Source organism: Musa acuminata, chromosome BXJ3-2 (assembly GCF_036884655.1).
Source record: "Musa acuminata AAA Group cultivar baxijiao chromosome BXJ3-2, Cavendish_Baxijiao_AAA, whole genome shotgun sequence".
NCBI lineage: Eukaryota > Viridiplantae > Streptophyta > Magnoliopsida > Zingiberales > Musaceae > Musa > Musa acuminata.
In genome coordinates, this window is record NC_088350.1 from 4,864,318 (window position 1) to 4,886,305 (window position 21,988).

At 29.5% G+C, this 21,988-nt stretch overlaps 1 protein-coding gene across 1 annotated transcript; it reads right to left on the reverse strand.

Moving 5' to 3' along the window:
• Nucleotides 1-663: 663 nt before the first annotated feature.
• LOC135630715 (alpha-galactosidase 1-like) lies at nt 664-21,714 on the reverse strand. The gene is made up of 22 exons (XM_065137870.1): nt 21,339-21,714; nt 12,577-12,633; nt 12,452-12,534; nt 12,223-12,326; nt 12,057-12,132; nt 11,921-11,979; nt 11,607-11,690; nt 2,947-3,033; nt 2,822-2,880; nt 2,678-2,734; nt 2,553-2,587; nt 2,324-2,427; nt 2,158-2,233; nt 2,022-2,080; nt 1,881-1,946; nt 1,710-1,793; nt 1,572-1,636; nt 1,415-1,497; nt 1,210-1,300; nt 1,081-1,130; nt 855-995; nt 664-762 (listed from the first exon to the last, which is right to left on the reverse strand). Exons 1-22 carry the CDS (start codon nt 21,712-21,714, stop codon nt 664-666), a joined length of 1,995 nt encoding a protein of 664 aa, XP_064993942.1.
• Nucleotides 21,715-21,988: the final 274 nt, after the last annotated feature.

A 21,988-nucleotide genomic window follows, 5' to 3' on the forward strand; every position in this document is an offset into this window, starting at 1 on the left:
CTATCAATAATAAAAATTATGTTTTTCTAAATTATGAAATAATATAGATATCACGATCTCATCGATATTTTAAGAATATATTATTATAATTTAAATTATAAAATATTAACTTAATTATATCAATGATAAAGATTAGATCCCAAAATGATTTCCAAAATTATGAAATAATTTAATAAATATTTTTTATAATTATTTTTGAAATAAAACATATAATTAATATTTATTTATGCATATAAATTTATAATTATTATCAATAAATTTAGAATTATTGATAATAAATTTATAATTATTATCAATAAATTTATATTTATAAATTTATAATTATTTATAATTTATGACGGTGAGATTTCTTAACAAACAAATTGCCCTATCAAAATCACAAATCAAATGAAAAGTGAGCAAATCTACAAATAAGTTCCTAAAATGCTTCGAAAATTATAAGCACGAAATTCAAAAATAGTTCGTAACACATTTAATGGGATGCGTACGATGATGGGATGACTCCTCGACACGGCACAGGGATGAGATGAGATCCCCGCAACCCAATCGCTTGAATTTATTCTTACGAGCCATCTACTTCATTAAAATACCAATAAATTCAAACATCGAATTTGTACATGTATTTATTCATCCGAGCAGTGACTAAACTTTTGATTCATCCTCTTATGATAGTGTAAGAGGCGTCAACAGGAACATCTTGCAGGCATGGTGGTGCACGTTGATTGTCAGTTCGTTCACGAACCTCTTCTCCAGTGTCGCATGCTACAACAACCAATAATGTACAACCATGTTAACTACAATTGTCAATCGGTGACTGCAATGTGTAGGAGAAGATAGCGAAACATTTAGAGTACCTTCCAAAGATCTCTAACTTCCACAACCGTGTTTGGTGGAAGACCGATGTCATCCCATTGGGCTGTGATGGTTCTGAATTCAGGGGAACGGTTCAACAGAATGACTACAGTTCTGTATCCAGAGAGAGGTCCTGCCCAAACCTACATCCAAACTTCATAATCTCAGGACTTGCGTGCTTCATGGGATGGCAGAATATGAGAAAAACTTGCAATGCCAATTACCAACCTCGGAATCTCCATACATTCGCACCTTCTTAGCTTGAACACCGAGAGGATCTGTTCATCAAAAAACAAACCATATGTGAAAGCCATGCGCATGAGAGCCCCATCGATCGAACTCGTCACATATGCCTACCTTGGTTTACAGCAATCACTTCCTCGTTGCCAAGGATAGCCAAGGTTTCCTTGGTCATGCTCCTTACATCACAACCGATAATAAGAGGAGCCTACAAGGATGGATTAGATTGGAGTGGAGCAATATGTAAATAGAATCTTCACCATGCAGAAAGATAATGAGAGAGAGAGAGAGAGAGAGAGAGAGAGAGAGAGAGTTATGCTACCTTGGAAGCAGCCCAGAGACTGAAGTGCACGATGTACTCATCGTTACTCATACCACCATTTCCAACTTCGAGCATGTCTGGATCTATAGACGTAAGCCGACATGTCAGACGTCTTGCACAAAAAATGATGGGATCGACTAATGATGCAAGCACTTACCATTCCAACCACCGGGCCTTGCATGCTCAGCGTAAACCTCATTTTGATCTGCCCTCGAGACCATACTGCAACATAAAGAAACAACAAACATTATGCCACACAAGAACATCAAGAAGAAACAAAGATGAATGACCGTACCTTTCCCATGAATCGTTTATGTCGAAAGTTGTTCTCCAACTATTCCCCAACTTGTCAGCCCAAAGAGCTGGGTGCATGTCTCCCCTGAATCAGAGAGAACAAGAGCAAAGTCGATCAACAAGAAGCAAGAATTGTTTGCTCATATTCTCTAGTATTCTTTTTCTTTTTTACCATTCACATAGAGAGACAAAAATTGGTCTGCCTGTTCTCATCAGAGCTCGAGTCATCTCAGGATACCTATATCGACAGTTCTTCCTTGTTTCAGTGGCACACACGAAATCTCACCGAAACAGAAAAAAAAGAAAACCTTACCGCTTCATCGGTTTCAAATCATCATTGTTACAGTTGTCGTACTTGAGGTAATCAATGCCCTGGTACAAGAATAAGAAGAATCAACAAGCTAATTCGTATTAGAGAAAGCTTCAACAGTTCGACCACGCATGCTCACCCATGAAGCAAAAGTTTCAGCATCTTTCTGCTCATGACCAAGCGAACCTGGCATCGTCTGGCTGCATGTTTGGTGCCTGCAATGCCCGACAAGTCTTATTTCAAGAACTCACAGATCGAGACAGTCATGAAGAGATGATCAGGATTCATTGTTCTACTAGACTTACCCTGCGTCCGAGTAAATACCAAGTTTAAGCCCCTTGCCATGAACATAATCCGCGAGAGCTTTGATTCCTGATGGAAACGTTAACTTTTTTGGCACCATATAACCCTGGAAGCATCCATGAATGACCATAAGAGTTGATGAAACACTAAAACGGATGCCTTGAAGTATTTATGAGCAATACACTTGATGCATCATATCATAAATCAATCAATAAAACACCATTTACAAACCGTTGAATCGCGATCATGCTCAGCCCAACAATCATCTACATGTCCATGCCATAGACAATTCATCAGATTTACTCTCTCTAAATCTAAAGAAAATAAAATTGTGAGTGAGGTTGTGAAAGACATACCTATGTTGACATATCGATATCCAAGTTTAGCAAGCCCAGTAAACACCAATGCATCCGCTATAACACCGAAACAAAACATCACTAGCATGTCATAAACCGATCTACTTATTTTTTGTTAGAGAAAACATATCAATATATTTGTACCTGATTCTCTAATTATAGTCTCGTTGATATTGCAATAAAAGTGATTCCAAGTGTTCCAACTGCTCTTAAAAATCTTATGATCAGAAAAATTTACATGAATCTATCAAATAAAAAAAAAAACATACCCCATGGGAGGAGTCATCCCAAGCCCATTCGCAAGCAGATTCCGACGCTCAATGATCGGTCTTGTCTCGACGCTAATCAAACATTGGCTACACAACATCACCACCGCGATCATCACCAAACCGATTTGCTTCTTCATCTTCCTCACACAATTGTACTTTCTCATACACAGTATTTCCTTATAGTACTTCCTTATACTTACGTAGAGAGCTTTATAGCAATAGCAACACTCTATTCCGTTAGTATTGATAGGGATTTTCTGTTATGAAAAGATATCGATAAGATTATCACGATCTCATAGATATTTTTATTAGATCTCAAAAAGATTTCTAATATGATTTATCACGATCTCCTGAATATTTTAATATTATATTATCATAATTGTAAATTATAAAATTGATAATAATATATTATCATGATTCTATCAATAATAAAGAAATTTTTTTTTAATTATAAAATAATATAGATATCATTGAGATAAGATTATCAAGATCTCATAGATATTTTAAAAATATTTTATTAAAATTTCATATTATAAAATATTATCTTGATTATATCAATAATAAAGATTAGATATCAAAATGATTTTCAAAATTATGAAATAATTTAATAATTTTTTTTTAATTTTTATTTGTGCATATAAATTTATAATCATGATCAATAAAAATTTAGTGAGTCATACACATCGTTAAATCATGATGTCTTAGGGTGAGCTTTATATCCATATCAAAAATCTCTCTAGAACAAGTCAATGCAACAAAGAATCTAAATCATGATCGTGAAATTCTAAATCATGACAAACCATGATACGATCTTCTTAATATTTTAATATTATATTATCATAATCCTAAATTATAAATTTATAATAATAAAGAACATGTATTTTATTATGAAATAATATATATATCATTGAGATAAGATTATCACGATCTCATAGATATTTTGAGAATATATATTATAATTTTAAATTATAAAATATTATCTTGATTCTATCAATAATAAAGATTAGATCTCAAAATGATTTTCGAAATTATGAAATTATTTAATAATTATTTAATAATTATTATTTAAAAAATAAAATATATAATTATTATATTTTATAATTTTTATTTATGCATATAAATTTATAATATTATCAATAAAAATTTAGTAAGTGATAATCATCAGTACCACAAAGAATCGAGATCATGATTAAGGGATTCTAAATCATGATTTATCACGATCTCCTAAATATTTTAAAATTATATTATCATAATCTTAAATTATAAAATTAATAATAATAGATTATCATGATTCTATCAATAAAAAAGAATATGTTCTTTCTAAATTATGAAATAATATAGATATCATTGATATAAAATTATCACGATCTTATAGATATTTTGAAAATATATTATTATAATTTTAAATTATAAAATATTATCTTGATTCAATCAATAATAAAGATTAGATCTCAAAATAATTTTCGAAAATATTAAAATAATTTAATAAATTTTTATAATTATTTTTTAAAATAAAATATATTATTATTTTTTTATATTTTTTTATACATATAAATTTATAATCATTATCAGTAAAAATTTATTGAGTGACAATCATCGGTACCACGTCTTAAGGTGAGTTTTATATCCATCACCAATATTCTCTCTATAATGAGTTAGTGTAGCAAAAAATCGAGATCATGATTAAGAGATTTTAAATGATGATAAACCATGATATGATTTATTACTATCACATTAATATTTTAATATTATATTCTCATAATCATAAATTATAAAATTTATAATAATATATTATCATGATTCTATTAATAAAAAATAACATGTTTTTCTAAATTATTAAATAATATAGATATCATTGAGAAAAGATTATCATGATCTCAAAAATATTTTAAGAATATATTATTATAATTTTAAATTATAAAATATTATCTTAATTCTATTAATAATAAAGATTAGATCTCCAAATGATTTATGAAATTATGAAATAATTTACTAAATATTTTATTATTATTTTTTAAATAAAATATATAATAATTATAGTATTATTTGTTCATATAAAATTATAATCATTAAAATAAAAATTTAGTGAGTAAGAATCATCGGTACCATTAATTCATCACGTCTTAGGGTGAGTTTTATATCCATTACCAAAAATCTCTCTAAAATGAGTTAATGTAACAAATAATCAAGATCATGATTAAGAGATTCGAAATCATGGTAAAATATTATATGATTTATCAATATCTTTTTAATATTTTAATATTATATTATCATAATCCTAAATGATAGATTCTATCAATAATAATGAACATGTTTTTCTAAATTATGAAACAATATATATATATTATTGAGATAAAATTATCACGATCACATAGATATTTTGAGAATATATTATTATAATTTTACATTATAAAGTATTATCTTGGTTCTATTAATAATAAAGATTAGATCCCAAAATGATTTTTAAAATTATGAAATAATTTAATAAATATTTTTATAATTATTTTTTACAATATATAATTATTATATTTTTACAATTTTTATTTATACATATAAATTTATAATCATTATCAATAAAAAATTAGTGAGTGATAATTATCGGTACCGTTAATTCATGACATTGTGAGTTTTATATCCATTGCCAAAAATCTCTCTAGAATGAGTTAGTGTAACAAAGAATCGATATCATGACTAAGGGATTCTAAATTATGATAAACCATGATATGTTTTATCACGATCTCCTTAGTTTTTAATATTTTATTATTATAATTTTAAATTATAAAATTTATAATAATATATTATCATGATTCTATCAATAATAAATAACATGTTTTTCTAAATTATGAAATAATATAGATATCATTGAGATAAGATTATCAGGATCTCATAGATATTTTGAAAATATATTATTATAATTTTAAATTATAAAATATTATCTTAATTCTATTAATAATAAAGATTAGATCTCAAAATGATTTATGAAATTATGAAATAATTTAATAAGTATTTTATAATTATTTTTTAAATAACATATATAATTATTATATTTTATAATTATTATTTTTGCATATAAATTTATAATCATTATTAATAAAAAATTAGTGAGTCATACTCATTGGTACCATTAATTTATGGTCTCTTAGGGTGAGCTTTATATTCATACCAAAAATCTATCTAGAATGAGTTTGTGTAATAAAAAATCATGATCACGATCAAGGGATTATCACGATCTCCTTAATATTTTTATATTATATTATCATAATCATATATTATAGAACTTATAATAATATATTATCATGATTTTTTAATAATAAAAAATATGCTTTTCTAAATTATGAAATAATATAGATATCATTGAGATAAGATTATCACGATCTCATCGATATTTTGAGAATATATTATTATAATTTTAAATTTTAAAATATTATCTTGATTATATCATTGATAAAGATTAGATCTCAAAAATATTTCCAAAATTATGAAGTAATTTAATAAATATTTTTTTATATAATTATTTTTTAAATAACAAATATAATTATAATTTTTCATAATATTTATTTATGAATATAAATTTATAATAATTATTAGTAAAAATTTAGTGAGTTATATCCATTCCAAAAAATCTCTTTAGAATGAGTTAGTATAACAAAAAATCATGATCACTAAATAATGATAAACCATGGTATGGTTTAACATGATGTCTTTAATATTTTTATATTATGTTATCAGAATTCTAAATTATAGAATTTATAATAATATATTACCATGATTCTATCAATAATAAAGAATATATTTTTCTAAATAATGAAATAATATAGATATTATTTAGATAAGAATATGGATCTCATTGATATTTTGAGAATATATTATTATAATTTTAAAATATAAAATATTATTTTGATTATATCAATGATAAAGATTAGATTTCAAAAAGGTTTCTGAAATTATGAAATAATTTAATAAATATTTTTTTATAATTATTTTATAAATAAAAAATATAATTATAATTTTTTATAATATTTATTTATGTATATAAATTTATAATAATTATTATTAAAAATTCAGTGAGTCATGCTAATGCTGTTAATTTATGACATCTTGAGATTTATATCCATATCAAAAATCTCTTTAAAATGAATTAGTATAACAAAAAATCGTGATCACGATCAAGTGATTATAAATAATGATAAACCATGATATGATTTATCATGATCTCCTTAATATTTTATATTATGTTATCATAATTTTAAATTATAAAATTTATAATAATATATTACCATTATTCTATCAATAATAAAGAATATGTTTTTCTAAATAATGAAATATTATATATATATCATTGAGATAAGATTATCACGATCTCATTGATATTTTGAGAATATATTATTATAATTTTAAAATATAAAATATTATCTTGATTATATCAATGATAAAGATTAGATCTCAAAAAGGTTTATGAAATTATGAAATAATTTAATAAATATTTTTTTTATATTTATTTTTTAAATAAAATATATAATTATTATATTTTTATATTTTTTATTTGTGCATATAAATTTATAATCATTATCAAAAAAATTTTAGTGAGTTATATTCATTAGTACCATTAATTCATAATGATGAGCTTTATATCAATACCATGATATGATTTATCACGATCTCATTAATAATTTAATATTATATTTTTTATAATATTAAATTATAAAATTTATAATAATATAGTATAATGATTCTATCAATAATGAATAACATGTTTTTCTAAATTATGAAATAATATAGATATCATTGATATAAGATTATCACGATCTTAGAGATATTTAGAGAATATATTATTCTAATTTTAAAATATAAAATATTACCTTGATTTTATCAATAATAAAGATTAAATCTCAAAATGATTTCCGAAATTATGGAATAATTTAATAAATTTTTATAATTTTTAAATAAAATATATAATTATTATATTATTATAATTTTTATTTATGCATATAAATTTATAATCGTTATTAATAAAAATTTAATGAGTCATACTTTTGATACCTTTAATTCATGACATCATAGGGTGAGCTTTATATCCATACGAAAAATCTCTCTAGAATGAGTTATTGTAAAAAAAAGAATCGAGATCATGATTAAAGGATTCCAAAACATTTTCAACCATGATATGATTTATCATGATCTACTTAATATTTTAATATTATATTATAATAATCTTAAATTATAAAATTTATAATAATATTTCATAATGATTCTATAAATAATAAAGATCATGTTTTTTTAATTATGAAATAATATAGATATCATTGAGATAAGATTATCACGATCTCATCGATATTTTAAGAATATATTATTATAATTTAAATTATAAAATATTAACTTGATTATATCAATGATAAAGATTAGATCCCAAAATGATTTCCGAAATTATGAAATAATTTAATAAATATTTTTTTATAATTATTTTTGAAATAAAACATATATTTAATATTTATTTGTACATATAAATTTATAATCATTATCAATAAAAAATTAGTGAGTCACGGTACCGTTAATTTATGATGAGTTAGTGTAGTAAAGAATCGAGATCACGATAAAGGGATTCTAAATTATTATAAACTATGATATGATTTATCACGATCTTTTGAATATTTTAATATTATATTATCATAATCTTAAATTATAAAATTTATAATAATATATTATTATGATTCTATCAATAATAAAGAACATGTTTTTCTAAATTATGAAATAATATCGATATCATTGAGATAAGATTATCACGATCTCAAAAATATTTGGAGAATATATTATTATAATTTTAAATTATAAAATATTATCTTGATTTTATCAATAATAAAGATTAAATCTCAAAATAATTTCTGAAATTATTAAATAATTTAATAAATATTTTTATAATTATTTTTTAAATAAAATATATAATTATTATATTTTTATAATTTTTATTTGTGTATATAAATTTATAATCATTATCAATAAAAATTTATAGTCATACCGAAAATCTCTTTAGTAACAAAGAACCAATATCACAATCGATTGATTCTAAATCATGATAAACATAATATAATTTATCGTGGTCTCATTAATTGTTTAATATTATCTTATCATGATCATAAATTATAGAATTTATAATAATATATTATCATGATTCTATCAATAATAAAGATCTTGATTTTCAAAATTATGAAATAATATAGATATCTTTAAGATAAGATTATCAAGATCTTATCAATATTTTGAGAATATTTTATTAAATTTAAATTATAAATTATTGTCATGACTCTATTAATAATAAAGATTATGATCTCAATATGATTTCATAAATTATGAAATAATTAAAAAATATTTTATACCTATTATTAATTTAGAAAATATATATAATTATTATATTTTATGATTTTTATTTATTCATATAAATTTATAAGCATTATCAATAAATTTATAATTATAAATTTATAATTATTTATAATTTATGACGTAAAATCTCTCTAGAATAACTTAGTATAACAAAGAATAGAATTTAAATATTTGGCATATCTGAGCTAACAAGATTACCCAACATATGTAGATCTCAAGTTTCAGCCTTTATGCCTAAGGGGAACTTCTTAACAATCAAATTGCCCTATCAAAATCAAAATCAAATGAAGAGTGATCAAATCTGCAAATAAGTTCCTAAAATACTATATACTTTATTATCCTATAATGTTTCGAAAATTACAAGCACGCGTACGCCCGATCGGAACAGTAGCTCACGCGCATAAAAAGGAATATCACAGTATGCGATTTCTTAGGGGAAACAAGTCATGAATAAAAAAAGCTCGTATTCCTCAATTTCATTAAAATACCATCAAATTCAAGCATTGAATTTGTAAATAAATTTATTCATCCTAGGAGCCCTCTACTTCATTAAAATACCAATAAATTTAAGCATCGAATTTGTACATGTATTTATCATCCGAGTAGTGACTAGACTTTCGGTTCATCCTCTTTTGATAGTGTAAGAGGCGTCAACAGGAACATCTTGCAGGCATGGTGGTGCACATCGGCTCTCAATTACTCGCTCATTGCGCAATCTTCGAACGTTAAAATCGATCCCCAATCAGAACCGTAGCTCACGCGCATGAAAAGGAATATCACAGTATGCGATTTCATAGGGGAAACAAGTCATGAATAAAAAAAGCTTGTATTCCTCAATTTCATTAAAATACCATCAAATTCAAGCATCGAATTTGTACATGAATTTATTCATCCTACGAGCCCTCTATTTCATTAAAATACCAATAAATTCAAGGATCGAATTTGTACATGTATTTATTCATCCGAGTAGTGACTAGACTTTCGGTTCATCCTCTTTCGATAGTGTAAGAGGCATCAACAGGAACATCTTGCAGGCATGGTGGTGCACGTCGGCTCTCAGTTCGTTCACGAACCTCTTCTCCAATGTCACATGCTGAAGCAACCAATAATGTACTGTTGAATCTCAGATTTTGATGATGAAACTAATTGATTGTGTTTAGATGTTTAACTGCATTTTGAGTGATGCAGGTCTACTTGATCAGGATTAGACAGTTGACGCAAGAGGAATTGACGTTGCGCCGGAGGAGATCACGTCAGGATATTGGACGGCAGAAGGCTTCGGATGTCGGGCATCGGGCCAAGGAGAGCGGAATTGCGCCAAGGATATCGGGGTTGCGGAGGTTAACCGCCGATTGGGCAACAAGCCGCAAGAGAGGTTGATGCGCTGAAGAATCGGACGAAGCGCCAACCAATGGCGTGCTGGGCAACAGAATGTCAATTCACGTTGCAATAATTGTCTAGATCGAAGTAGAGTTTTGGCTTATGTGTGCAGGATTAACTACGATAATGATGAAGACATAAAGCGAAACAAAGTGTCGGAGTCAAGCGCGAAGGATTCGTTGGGAGTTCAAGAGTTCGACGGAAGTCCGAAGGTTCGTCGAGAATGCTGCCGGAACTAGCCAAGAATGAGTAGGGAGCTTGCCGAAGGGTTTTTCGGAAGCTCACCGGAAGGTTCGTGGGAAGTTCGCGGAGCTCGCTGAGAAAGATCAGAGCTTGCCGAAGAAGCTCGTTGGAACTCACCAAGATCAAATCGTGAAGTCTAGGAGCTTGTCGGGAGTCCGCAGAATGGTTTCCGAGAGTTCGCCGGAAGAAGTCTTGACTTGCGGACTTTGTAATAGCTTAGGAAATGTCTTTAAATTTATAGTTAGCATGTTAATTAGGGTTAGAATTATGTGTTAATCCTATAACCCAAGTAGGGGCTAATTGGGCCCAAGTTCGGACTGGGTGGTAGAATCGCCCAGCACCCGAGAGGTCGGGCGGTGGCATCGCCACCGATAGGCGATGGCACCGCCAACCTCGGGAACCTAAGAGAATTCAAAATTTGGAGCCAAAATTTGAATCCTCTTGGGGCATATAAATACCCCTCAATTCTCAGTAGAGAACACAACCTTTGAGAAGAAAGAGATTGAGATAAATATCTTAGCAAAGCCTTTAGCAAGTTTTTGTTTTCAATAGCTTGAGTGTTCACCTCCCTCTCTCTCTTTGAAAATTTGTAAGAGTGTGAACCACTTGTAAAAGTGGTTCACACAAGAACATCAAGAAGAAACAAAGATGAATGACCGTACCTTTCCCATGAATCGTTTATGTCGAAAGTTGTTCTCCAACTATTCCCTAACTTGTCAGCCCAAAGAGCCGAGTGCATGTCTCCCCTGAATCAGAGAGAACAAGAGTAGAGTCGATCAGCGAAGAAGCAAGAATTGTTTGCTCATATTCTCTAGTATTCTTTTTCTTCTTTACCATTCACATAGAGAGACAAAATTTGGTCTATCTGTTCTCATCAGAGCTCGAGTCATATTAGGATACCTATATCGACAGTTCTTCCTTGTTTCAGTGGCACATACGAAATCTCACCGAGACAAAAAAAAAAAGAAAACCTTACCGCTTCATCGGTTTCAAATCATCATTGTTACAGTTGTCGTACTTGAGGTAATCAATGCCCTAGTACAAGAATAAGAAGAATCAACAAGCTTATTCGTATCAGAGAAAGCTTCAACAATTCGACCACGCATGCTCACCCATGAAGCAAAAGTTTCAGCATCTTTCTTCTCATGACCAAGCGAACCTGGCATCGTCTGGCTGCATGTTTGGTGCCTGCAATGCCCGACAAGTCTTATTTCAAGAACTCACAGATCGAGACAGTCATGAAGAGATGATCAGGATTTATTGTTCTGCTAGACTTACCCTGCGTCCGAGTAAATACCAAGTTTAAGCCCCTTGCCATGAACATAATCCGCGAGAGCTTTGATTCCTGATGGAAACGTCAACCTTTTTGGCACCATATAACCCTGGAAACATCCATGAATGACCATGAGAGTTGATGAAACACTAAAACGGATGCCTTGAAGTATTTATGAGCAATACACTTGAAGCATCATATCATAAATCAGTCAATAAAACCCCATTTACAAACCGTTGAATCGCGATCATGCTCAGCCCAACAATCATCTACATGTCCATACCATAGACAATTCATCATATTTACTCTCTCTAAATCTAAAGAAAATGAAATTGTGAGTGAAGTTGTGAAAGACATACCTATGTTGACATATCGATATCCAAGTTTAGCAAGCCCAGTAGACACCAATGCATCCGCTATAACACCGAAACAAAGCATCACCAGCATGTCATAAACCGATCTACTTATTTTTTGTTAGAGAAAACACATCAATATATTTGTACTTGATTCTCTAATTATAGTCTCGTTGATATCGCAATAAAAGTGATTCCAAGTGTTCCAACTGCTCTTAAAAATCTTATGATCAGAAAAATTTACATGAATCTATCAAAAAAAAAAAAAAAGTCTTGCTTCGACGCTAATCAAACATTGGCTACACAACATCACCATTGCGATCATCACCAAACCGATTTGCTTCTTCATCTTCCTAACACAGTTGTACTTTCTCATACACAGTATTTATTTCCTTATAGTACTTCCTTATACTTACGCACTCTATTCCGTTAGTATTGATAGGGATTTTCTATTCTTAAAAGATATCGATAAGATTATCACGATCTCATAGATATTTTTAGAATATATTATTATAATTTTAAATTATAAAACATTATCTTGATTACATCAATAATAAAGATTAGATCTCAAAAACATTTCCGATATGATTTATCACGATCTCCTAAATATTTTAATTTTATATTATCATAATTGTAAATTATAAAATTGATAATAATATATTATCATGATTCTATCAATAATAAAGAATTTTTTTAATTATAAAATAATATAGATATCATTGAGATAAGATTATCAAGATTTGGTAGATATTTTAAAAATATTTTATTAAAATTTTATATTATAAAATATTATTTTGATTATATCAATAATAAAGATTAGATATCAAAATGATTTTCAAAAATCACTCTAGAACGATTCAATGCAACAAAGAATCTAAATCATGATCGAGAAATTCTAAATCATAACAAACCATGATACGATCTTCTTAATATTTTAATATTATATTATCATAATCCTAAATTATAAATTTATAATAATAAAGAATATGTTTTTTATTATGAAATAATATATATATCATTGAGATAAGATTATCACGATCTCATAGATATTTTGAGAATATATTATTATAATTTTAAATTATAAAATATTATCTTGATTCTATCAATAATTAAGATTAGATCTCAGAATGATTTCTGAAATTATGAAATTATTTAATAATTATTTAATAATTATTTTTTAAAATAAAATATATAATTATTATATTTTATAATTTTTATTTATGCATATAAATTTATAATATTATCAATAAAAATTTAGTAAGTGATAATCATCAGTACCACAAAGAATCGAGATCATGATTAAGGGATTCTAAATCATGATTTATCATGATCTCCTAAATATGTTAAAATTATATTATCGTAATCTTAAATTATAAAATTTATAATAATAGATTATCATGATTCTATCAATAAAAAAGAATATATTTTTTCTAAATTATGAAATAATATAGATATCTTTGAGATAAAATTATCACGATCTTATAGATATTTTAAAAATACATTATTATAATTTTAAATTATAAAATATTATCTTGATTCAATCAATAATAAAGATTAGATCTCAAAATGATTTTCGAAAATATTAAAATAATTTAATAATTTTTTATAATTATTTTTTAAAATAAAATATATTATTATTTTTTATATTTTTTATACATATAAATTTATAATCATTATCAATAAAAATTTATTGTGTGATAATCATCGGTACCACCTCTTAGGGTGAGTTTTATATCCATTACCAAAAGTCTCTCTAGAATGAGTTTGTATAGCAAAAAATCGGTATCATGATTAAGAGATTCTAAATGATGATAAACCATGATATGATTTATTACTATCACATTAATATTTTAATATTATATTCTCATAATCATAAATTATAAAATTTATAATAATATATTATCATGATTCTATTAATAAAAAATAACATGTTTTTCTGAATTATTAAATAATATAGATATTATTGAGAAAAGATTATCATGATCTCAAAAATATTTTAAGAATATATTATTATAATTTTAAATTATAAAATATTATCTTAATTCTATTAATAATAAAGATTAGAACTCAAAATGATTTATGAAATTATGAAATAATTTAATAAATATTTTATTATTATTATTTAAATAAAATATATAATAATTATAGTATTATTTGTTCATATAAATTTATAATCATTAAAATAAAAATTTAGTGAGTAAGAATCATCGGTACCGTTAATTCGTCACGTCTTAGGGTGAGTTTTATATCCATTACCAAAAATCTCTCTAAAATGAGTTAATGTAACAAATAATCAACATCATGATTAAGAGATTCGAAATCATGGTAAACCATGATATGATTTATCATGATCTTCTCAATATTTTAATATTATATTATCATAATCCTAAATGATAGATTCTATCAATAATAATCAACATGTTTTTCTAAATTATGAAATAATATATATATTATTGAGATAAAATTATCACAATCACATAGATATTTTGTGAATATATTATTATAATTTTACATTATAAAATATTAACTTGATTCTATCAATAATAAAGATTAGATCTCAAAATGATTTTCAAAATTATGAAATAATTTAATAAATATTTTTTATAATTATTTTTTAAAATAAAATATATAATTATTATACTTTATAATTTTTATTTATGCATATAAATTTATAATCATTATCAATAAAAAAATAGTGTGTGATAATTATCGGTACCGTTAATTCATGACATCCTATTGTGAGTTTTATATCCATTACCAAAAATCTCTCTAGAATGAGTTAGTGTAACAAAGAATCGATATCATGACTAAGGGATTCTAAATCATGATAAACCCTGATATGTTTTATCACGATCTCCTTAGTTTTTAATATTTTATTATTATAATTTTGAATTATAAAATTTATAATAATATATTATCATGATTCTATCAATAATAAAGAACATATTTTTCTATATTATGAAATAATATAGATATCATTGAGATAAGATTATCAGGATCACATAGATATTTTGAAAATATATTATTATAATTTTAAATTATAAAATATTATCTTAATTCTATTAATAATAAATATTAGATCTCAAAATGATTTATGAAATTATGAAATAATTTAATAAGTATTTTTATAATTATTTTTTAAATAAAATATATAATTATTATATTTTATAATTATTATTTTTGCATATAAATTTATAATCATTATTAATAAAAAATTAGTGAGTCATACTCATTGGTACCATTAATTTATGGTCTCTTAGGGTGAGCTTTATATTCATACCAAAAATCTATCTAGAATGAGTTTGTGTAATAAAAAATCATGATCACGATCAATGGATTATCACGATGTCCTAAATATTTTAATATTATATTATCATAATCATATATTATAGAATTTATAATAATATATTATCATGATTTATTAATAATAAAAAGTATGCGTTTCTAAATTATGAAATAATATAGATATCATTGAGATAAGATTATCACGATCTCATCGATATTTTGAGAATATATTATTATAATTTTAAATTTTAAAATATTATCTTGATTATATCATTGATAAAGATTAGATCTAAAAAATATTTCCAAAATTATGAAGTAATTTAATAAATATTTTTTTATATAATAATTTTTTAAATAAAAAATATAATTATAATTTTTTATAATATTTATTTATGAATATAAATTTATAATAATTATTAGTAAAAATTTAGTGAGTCATGCTCATTGATGCCATTAATTTATGATGTCTAGTGATTTATATTCATTCTAAAAAATCTCTTTAGAATGAGTTAGTATAACAAAACATCGTGATCACTAAATAATGATAAACCATGGTATGGTTTAACATGATGTCTTTAATATTTTTATATTATGTTATCATAATTCTAAATTATAGAATTTATAATAATATATTACCATGATTCTATCAATAATAAAGAATATATTTTTCTAAATAATAAAATAATATAGATATTATTTAAATAAGATTATCACGATTTTAGATTTTTGAGTCAAAAGTGCAATGTCATTGTCACTGTCCTCATCACTTATGTTCCTCAAGTGGTCTTCTTGTGATTTGAGTGACATATCCTTCCTGTTCTTTGGAAGGGAGTTCTCGAGCTCGTCATGAACTTGACATGTCATTTCATAGATCATTAGAGACCCAATGAGTTCTTCAAAAGGGAATGTTTTAAGGTCTTTAGCCTCTTGAATTGTCGTAACTTTTGGATCCCAACTTCTAGGGAGGGATCTTAAGATTTTAGTTACTAGTTCAAAGTTAGTAAAATCTTTACCAAGAGCTTTGAGTCCATTGATGACATCCGTGAACCGGGTGTACATGTCTCCGATGGACTCACTTGGTTTCATTCGGAAAAATTCGTAAGAGTGTACAAGGATGTTGATTTTGGACTCTTTCACTCGGCTAGTGCCTTCATGAGTGACCTCAAGAGTTCTCCAAATATAAAAAGCCGAATCACAAATTGAAACATGATTAAATTCATTTTTGTCTAGTGCACAAAACAAGGCATTCATAGCCTTTACGTTTAAAGCAAAAACTTTCTTCTCCGATTCATTCCATTCGCTCATCGGAAGAGAAGATTTTTGAAATCCATTTTCAACAATAGTCCAAAGCTCGAAATCTATAGAAATGAGGAAGATCCTCATACGAGTCTTCCAATAAGTATAATCCGACCCATTAAATAAGGGTGGACGTGTGATAGAATGACCCTCATGTATGCCGGAGTAAGCCATCTCTCTTGGGTATCAAACCAAATATGAGAGTGAGCCTAGCTCTGATACCAATTGTTAGGATCGGAGCGGCACTAAGAGAGGGGGGGTGAATTAGTGCAGCGGCTTAAAACGTTGGTTTCGACAAATCTTTCGTACGATAAAAAATCGGAATCGGAAGTGCTTAACTTGAAAGCGTATTCGCAAAGTTGTACAGCAAATGTAATGAGGAAATAAAGCAAGTAAGAAGGTTTGCAGTAATGTAAATAGCAGTAATGAAATGCAAACCAGAGATTACGCCGTTTTTAAAGTGGTTCGGTCAAATGACCTACATCCACTTGCGAGGCCCCTCTTCGATGAGGCCCCCACCTTCCACTAGCAAATCTCTCGAAAGGGAAGGGTGAATACCCCTCTTACAACTTTTTACAAGTGGTTCACTCTCTTACAGATTTTCAGCAAGAAAGAAGGAGGTGAACACTAGCAAATTGAAAACAAGACTAGCTAAGACTTTTCTAAGGCCTTTCTCTCAAACAATTGTTGCTCAAAGAGTTGTGGTCTCAGCTGAGATTTGAGGGGTATTTATAGGCCTCAAGAGGATTCAAATTTGGGCTCCAAAATTTGAATTCTCTTTGGGTTCCCGATGCTGGCGGTGCCACCGCCTGTCACTGTCAGACATTGACAGTGCTGGGCGGTGCCACCGCCCAACTCTCGAGTGCTGGGCGGTGCCACCGCCAGACCCTTCGGTTCACTTGTTGGGCTTCAAATTTAGCCCAAACTAAGTCTAATTTTGGGCCCAGTTGGCCCCTAACCAGGATATAGGATTATCTTTTAATCCTAATCCTAATTACAAGTGAACTACATAACAAAATACATCCTAAGCAAGTTTTCAACCATGAACGTCGAGTCTTGTTCCGGCGAGCTTTCCGACGGACTCCCAGCAAGCTCCCGAACTTGTGATGACTTTAACAAGTAGCCGAGCCTTCTCGGTGATCTCCGTGAACCTCCGACGATCTCTTCGGCGAACTTCCAAAAATTCCGACAGGTTCCCGATTTCTTCTCGGTTGGTTCCGACAGCATCTCCGACGATTCTTCGAACTCTTAAACGTCCATCGAACTTGACTCCGGTATTCTTGCTTTGTGTTTTTTGGTTATCGTAGTTACTCCTGCACACTTAACTCAATAATATGGATTAGATCAATTAACCCATCAATTTATTTTATCATCAAAATCCGAGATTCAACAATCTCCCCCTTTTTGATGATGACAATCAATTGATGACGGAGTTAAACATAACTCCCCCTATCTATATGCCATATTATGAGAAGATGAAAACACTTGAATTTCATCCATTGAATTCAAGCATAAACCGATAAGTTCTAACCGTAGAATTTATCGTTATTCTCATTAAGCAATAGTAAATACACAACTTCGATGAAAATCATTTTCAAGTCGAATGATAAGAGATAATTTTTACTACGGCAGGAGATAAAGATTTTCAACATGAATTTCATGATATAAATGTAAGGCATGCTTTCAATATGATCAATCGATCTTGCGATATTCTCAAGGATTTTGCAAGGCATATAAGACATTCATATCACACAAGCTTTTGCAATTCATATAAGTCATGCTATTAAAATGATACAAGTCATCACTTTTCTCCCCCTTTGTCATCAACAAAAAGGGAATGAGACTTGAAGAACATAATTTGTCATATAAAGATTTTATCATTGATCATACATCATTCATCTATATTATCATTGATCATACAAAGATTTTATCATTGATCATACATCATTCATCTATATTATCATTGATCATACAAAGATTTTATCATTCAAAATTAAGTATGCTAAAATATTTATGCAGAGTTCATCTTAAAGGAAAATTTAGCATTCATCCATATTATCAAATCTCTTCTTTCTATAAATAACAAAAATTGTAGATGTACAAAGAAGAGATTGGGATAAGAAAAAAAGTTTCAAGTAGTAACTCCAATAAGTCAAGATCATAATTCAAATACAAATCCATTCAAATTCAATTCGTCAACTTGAAACTCATAATCAAGCCATCAAAATCAATTTCGAGATTCAAAATATCATAAAATCATTAATCTTGATCAGATGGGAGTGGTGTTTGACTCAAGATAGGATAAGATAATTTAACAAGTCATTTAGAATCAAAAGAGAAGGATCAGATTCACCGAGGAACGGAGAGAGAATGAAAAACTTTACGGAAAATCCATTCAAACAAGTTTATTCTTTGGGACAATTTAACATACCTAATTCCCTTCTAATGAATTCAAATTGGTCTTCATTCAAAGCTTTTGTAAATATATCTGCTAATTGATGTTTTGTGTTAATGAATTCTAGAACAACATCATTATTAAGGACATGATCGCATATGAAATGATGCCTAACGTCGATGTGCTTAGTTCTAGAGTGCTGAATTGGATTTTTAGTAAGACATATGGCACTAGTATTATCATATTTTATGGGAATGTTTTTAAAGTGAATTTCATAGTCTTCTAATGTATTTTTCATCCAAACAACTTATGCACAGCATGCACTTGCAGCAATGTATTCGGCTTCCGCCGTAGATAGTGCAACTGAATTTTGTTTCTTGGAAGTCCAAGAAACAAGTGCATGTCCTAAAAATTGGCATGTTCCAGATGCACTTTTTCTATCTATCCTACATCCGCCAAAATCGGCATCTGCATAAACTATTAAATCAAAATTTTCAGATTTTGGATACCACAGTCCTAGATTTGGAGTTCCTTTAAGATACCTAAATATTCTTTTAACACTTTTAAGATGAGATAATTTAGGATTTGATTGAAACCTAGTGCAAAGTCCTACACTAAACATAATATCCGGTCTAGTCGCGATGAGGTAGAGTAGACTACCTATCATTCCCCTATATATTTTTTGATCGAAATTTTCACTATTTTCATCCATATCTAACTTAGTCGCAGTACTCATAGGGGTGTTTATTGCTTTTGAATTATCCATGTTAAATCATTTTAACAATTCTAATGTATATTTAGATTGGTTAAGAAATATACCATCACTAAGTTGTTTGATTTGTAATCCCAAAAAGAAAGTTAATTCACCCATTAAACTCATTTCAAATTCATGACTCATACATTTGGCAAATGATTCACATAGTGATTCATCCGAAGAGCCAAAAATAATATCGTCAACATAAATTTGCACAATAAGAAAATTATTTTCAAAATATTTAATAAACAATGTAGTATCAACCTTGCCTTTAGTAAAATTATTTAAAATAAGAAAGGAACTAAGCCTTTCATACCAAGCTCTAGGAGCTTGTTTCAAGCCATAGAGGGCCTTAGTCAATTTGAATACATGGTTAGGAAGAAGAAAATTTTCAAATCCGGGAGGTTGTTCGACATATACTTCTTCGGAAATAAAACCATTCAAGAAAGCACTTTTGACATCCATTTGAAATAGTTTAAAATTATTACTACTAGTGATAAGGGTAAAAATGGCAGTCAGCCTCAGGAAATGTCAGTTGCTCCAGATGACGTCACGCACCTTGGAATTGATCAGAACATTGACCGAGGCACATTAATATCCTGCAAAAGCCAAGTCCAACACGCTACGCCATGGCTACTGTCAGCCTGCCCCCTGCAAGGGGGCAGCTCAGGGAGCAGAATGCTTCCCTACAAATACCCTCTCGTTCATTAGAAGAGGAGGCGGGACACACCCCAAAACACTACTTCTCTCGAAACCCCCTCCACATCTTTCACTGACTTGATCGTCGGAGGGGTCGGGTCGAGCACCCCGACCCGACCTTTGTGTAGGTGCGAAGCCTTCGGAGATCCCCGCCTTCGGAGATTCAGCGGGCTCGAGGAGCGCCCCCACGGAGACCCCCGCCTTCCGGACCCAAACCAAGCCGCGACGGCCCCGAGGCTACGGTTAAAAAAGTTATTTACCATAACAGATTGGCGCTAGAAGGAGGGCCCGGAATGACGGTACATTAGCCTTCTCCTTGGTGGCTCCACTGCAGCCGACCTGCACCAGCAACAGCGACTTCTGGGGTTGGTCTTGGCCCCTTGGCCTCACGCGCACGACCAGCCAACGCACCTCGGCTCATCGGCCCCACGCTGCAGCCAACACGCTGCCTCGGCCCCTCGGCCTCATGCGCAGCCAACACGCTAAAACCAACACGCTGCCTCGGCCCCTCGGCCTCATGCGCAGCCAACACGCTGCGCAGCAAGCACTTCGCTGCCTCGGCCCCTCGGCCCCATGCGCAGCAACACGCTGCAGCCAACACGCTGCCTCGGCCCCACGCGCAGCAAGCACTACGCTGCCTCGGCCCCATGCGCGGCCAGCCCGTGCCAGCAGCCCGACCGACAATGCAGCCCGCTGCCTGCTGCCTCGGCCCCATGCGCGGTCGCCCGCCTTGGCTGCCCAGTTGACGGTGCAGCTCGCTGCTTCGACTCCTCGGCCCCATGCGCGGCTGCCCGCCTCAGCTGCTCGGCTGATAACGCAGCCTGCTGCCTCGGCCCCATGCACGGTCTGCCCGCTTGCGCAGAGAACCTCGGCCACACACTGCCGAGATCCACCTCGGTACAGCCTGTCCGCTTGTGTCATGCTGCTCGGTCGCATAGTGCCCGAGACCACGTCCGCGTGTCCTGCCTGCCTGCGTCGTGCTACTCGGT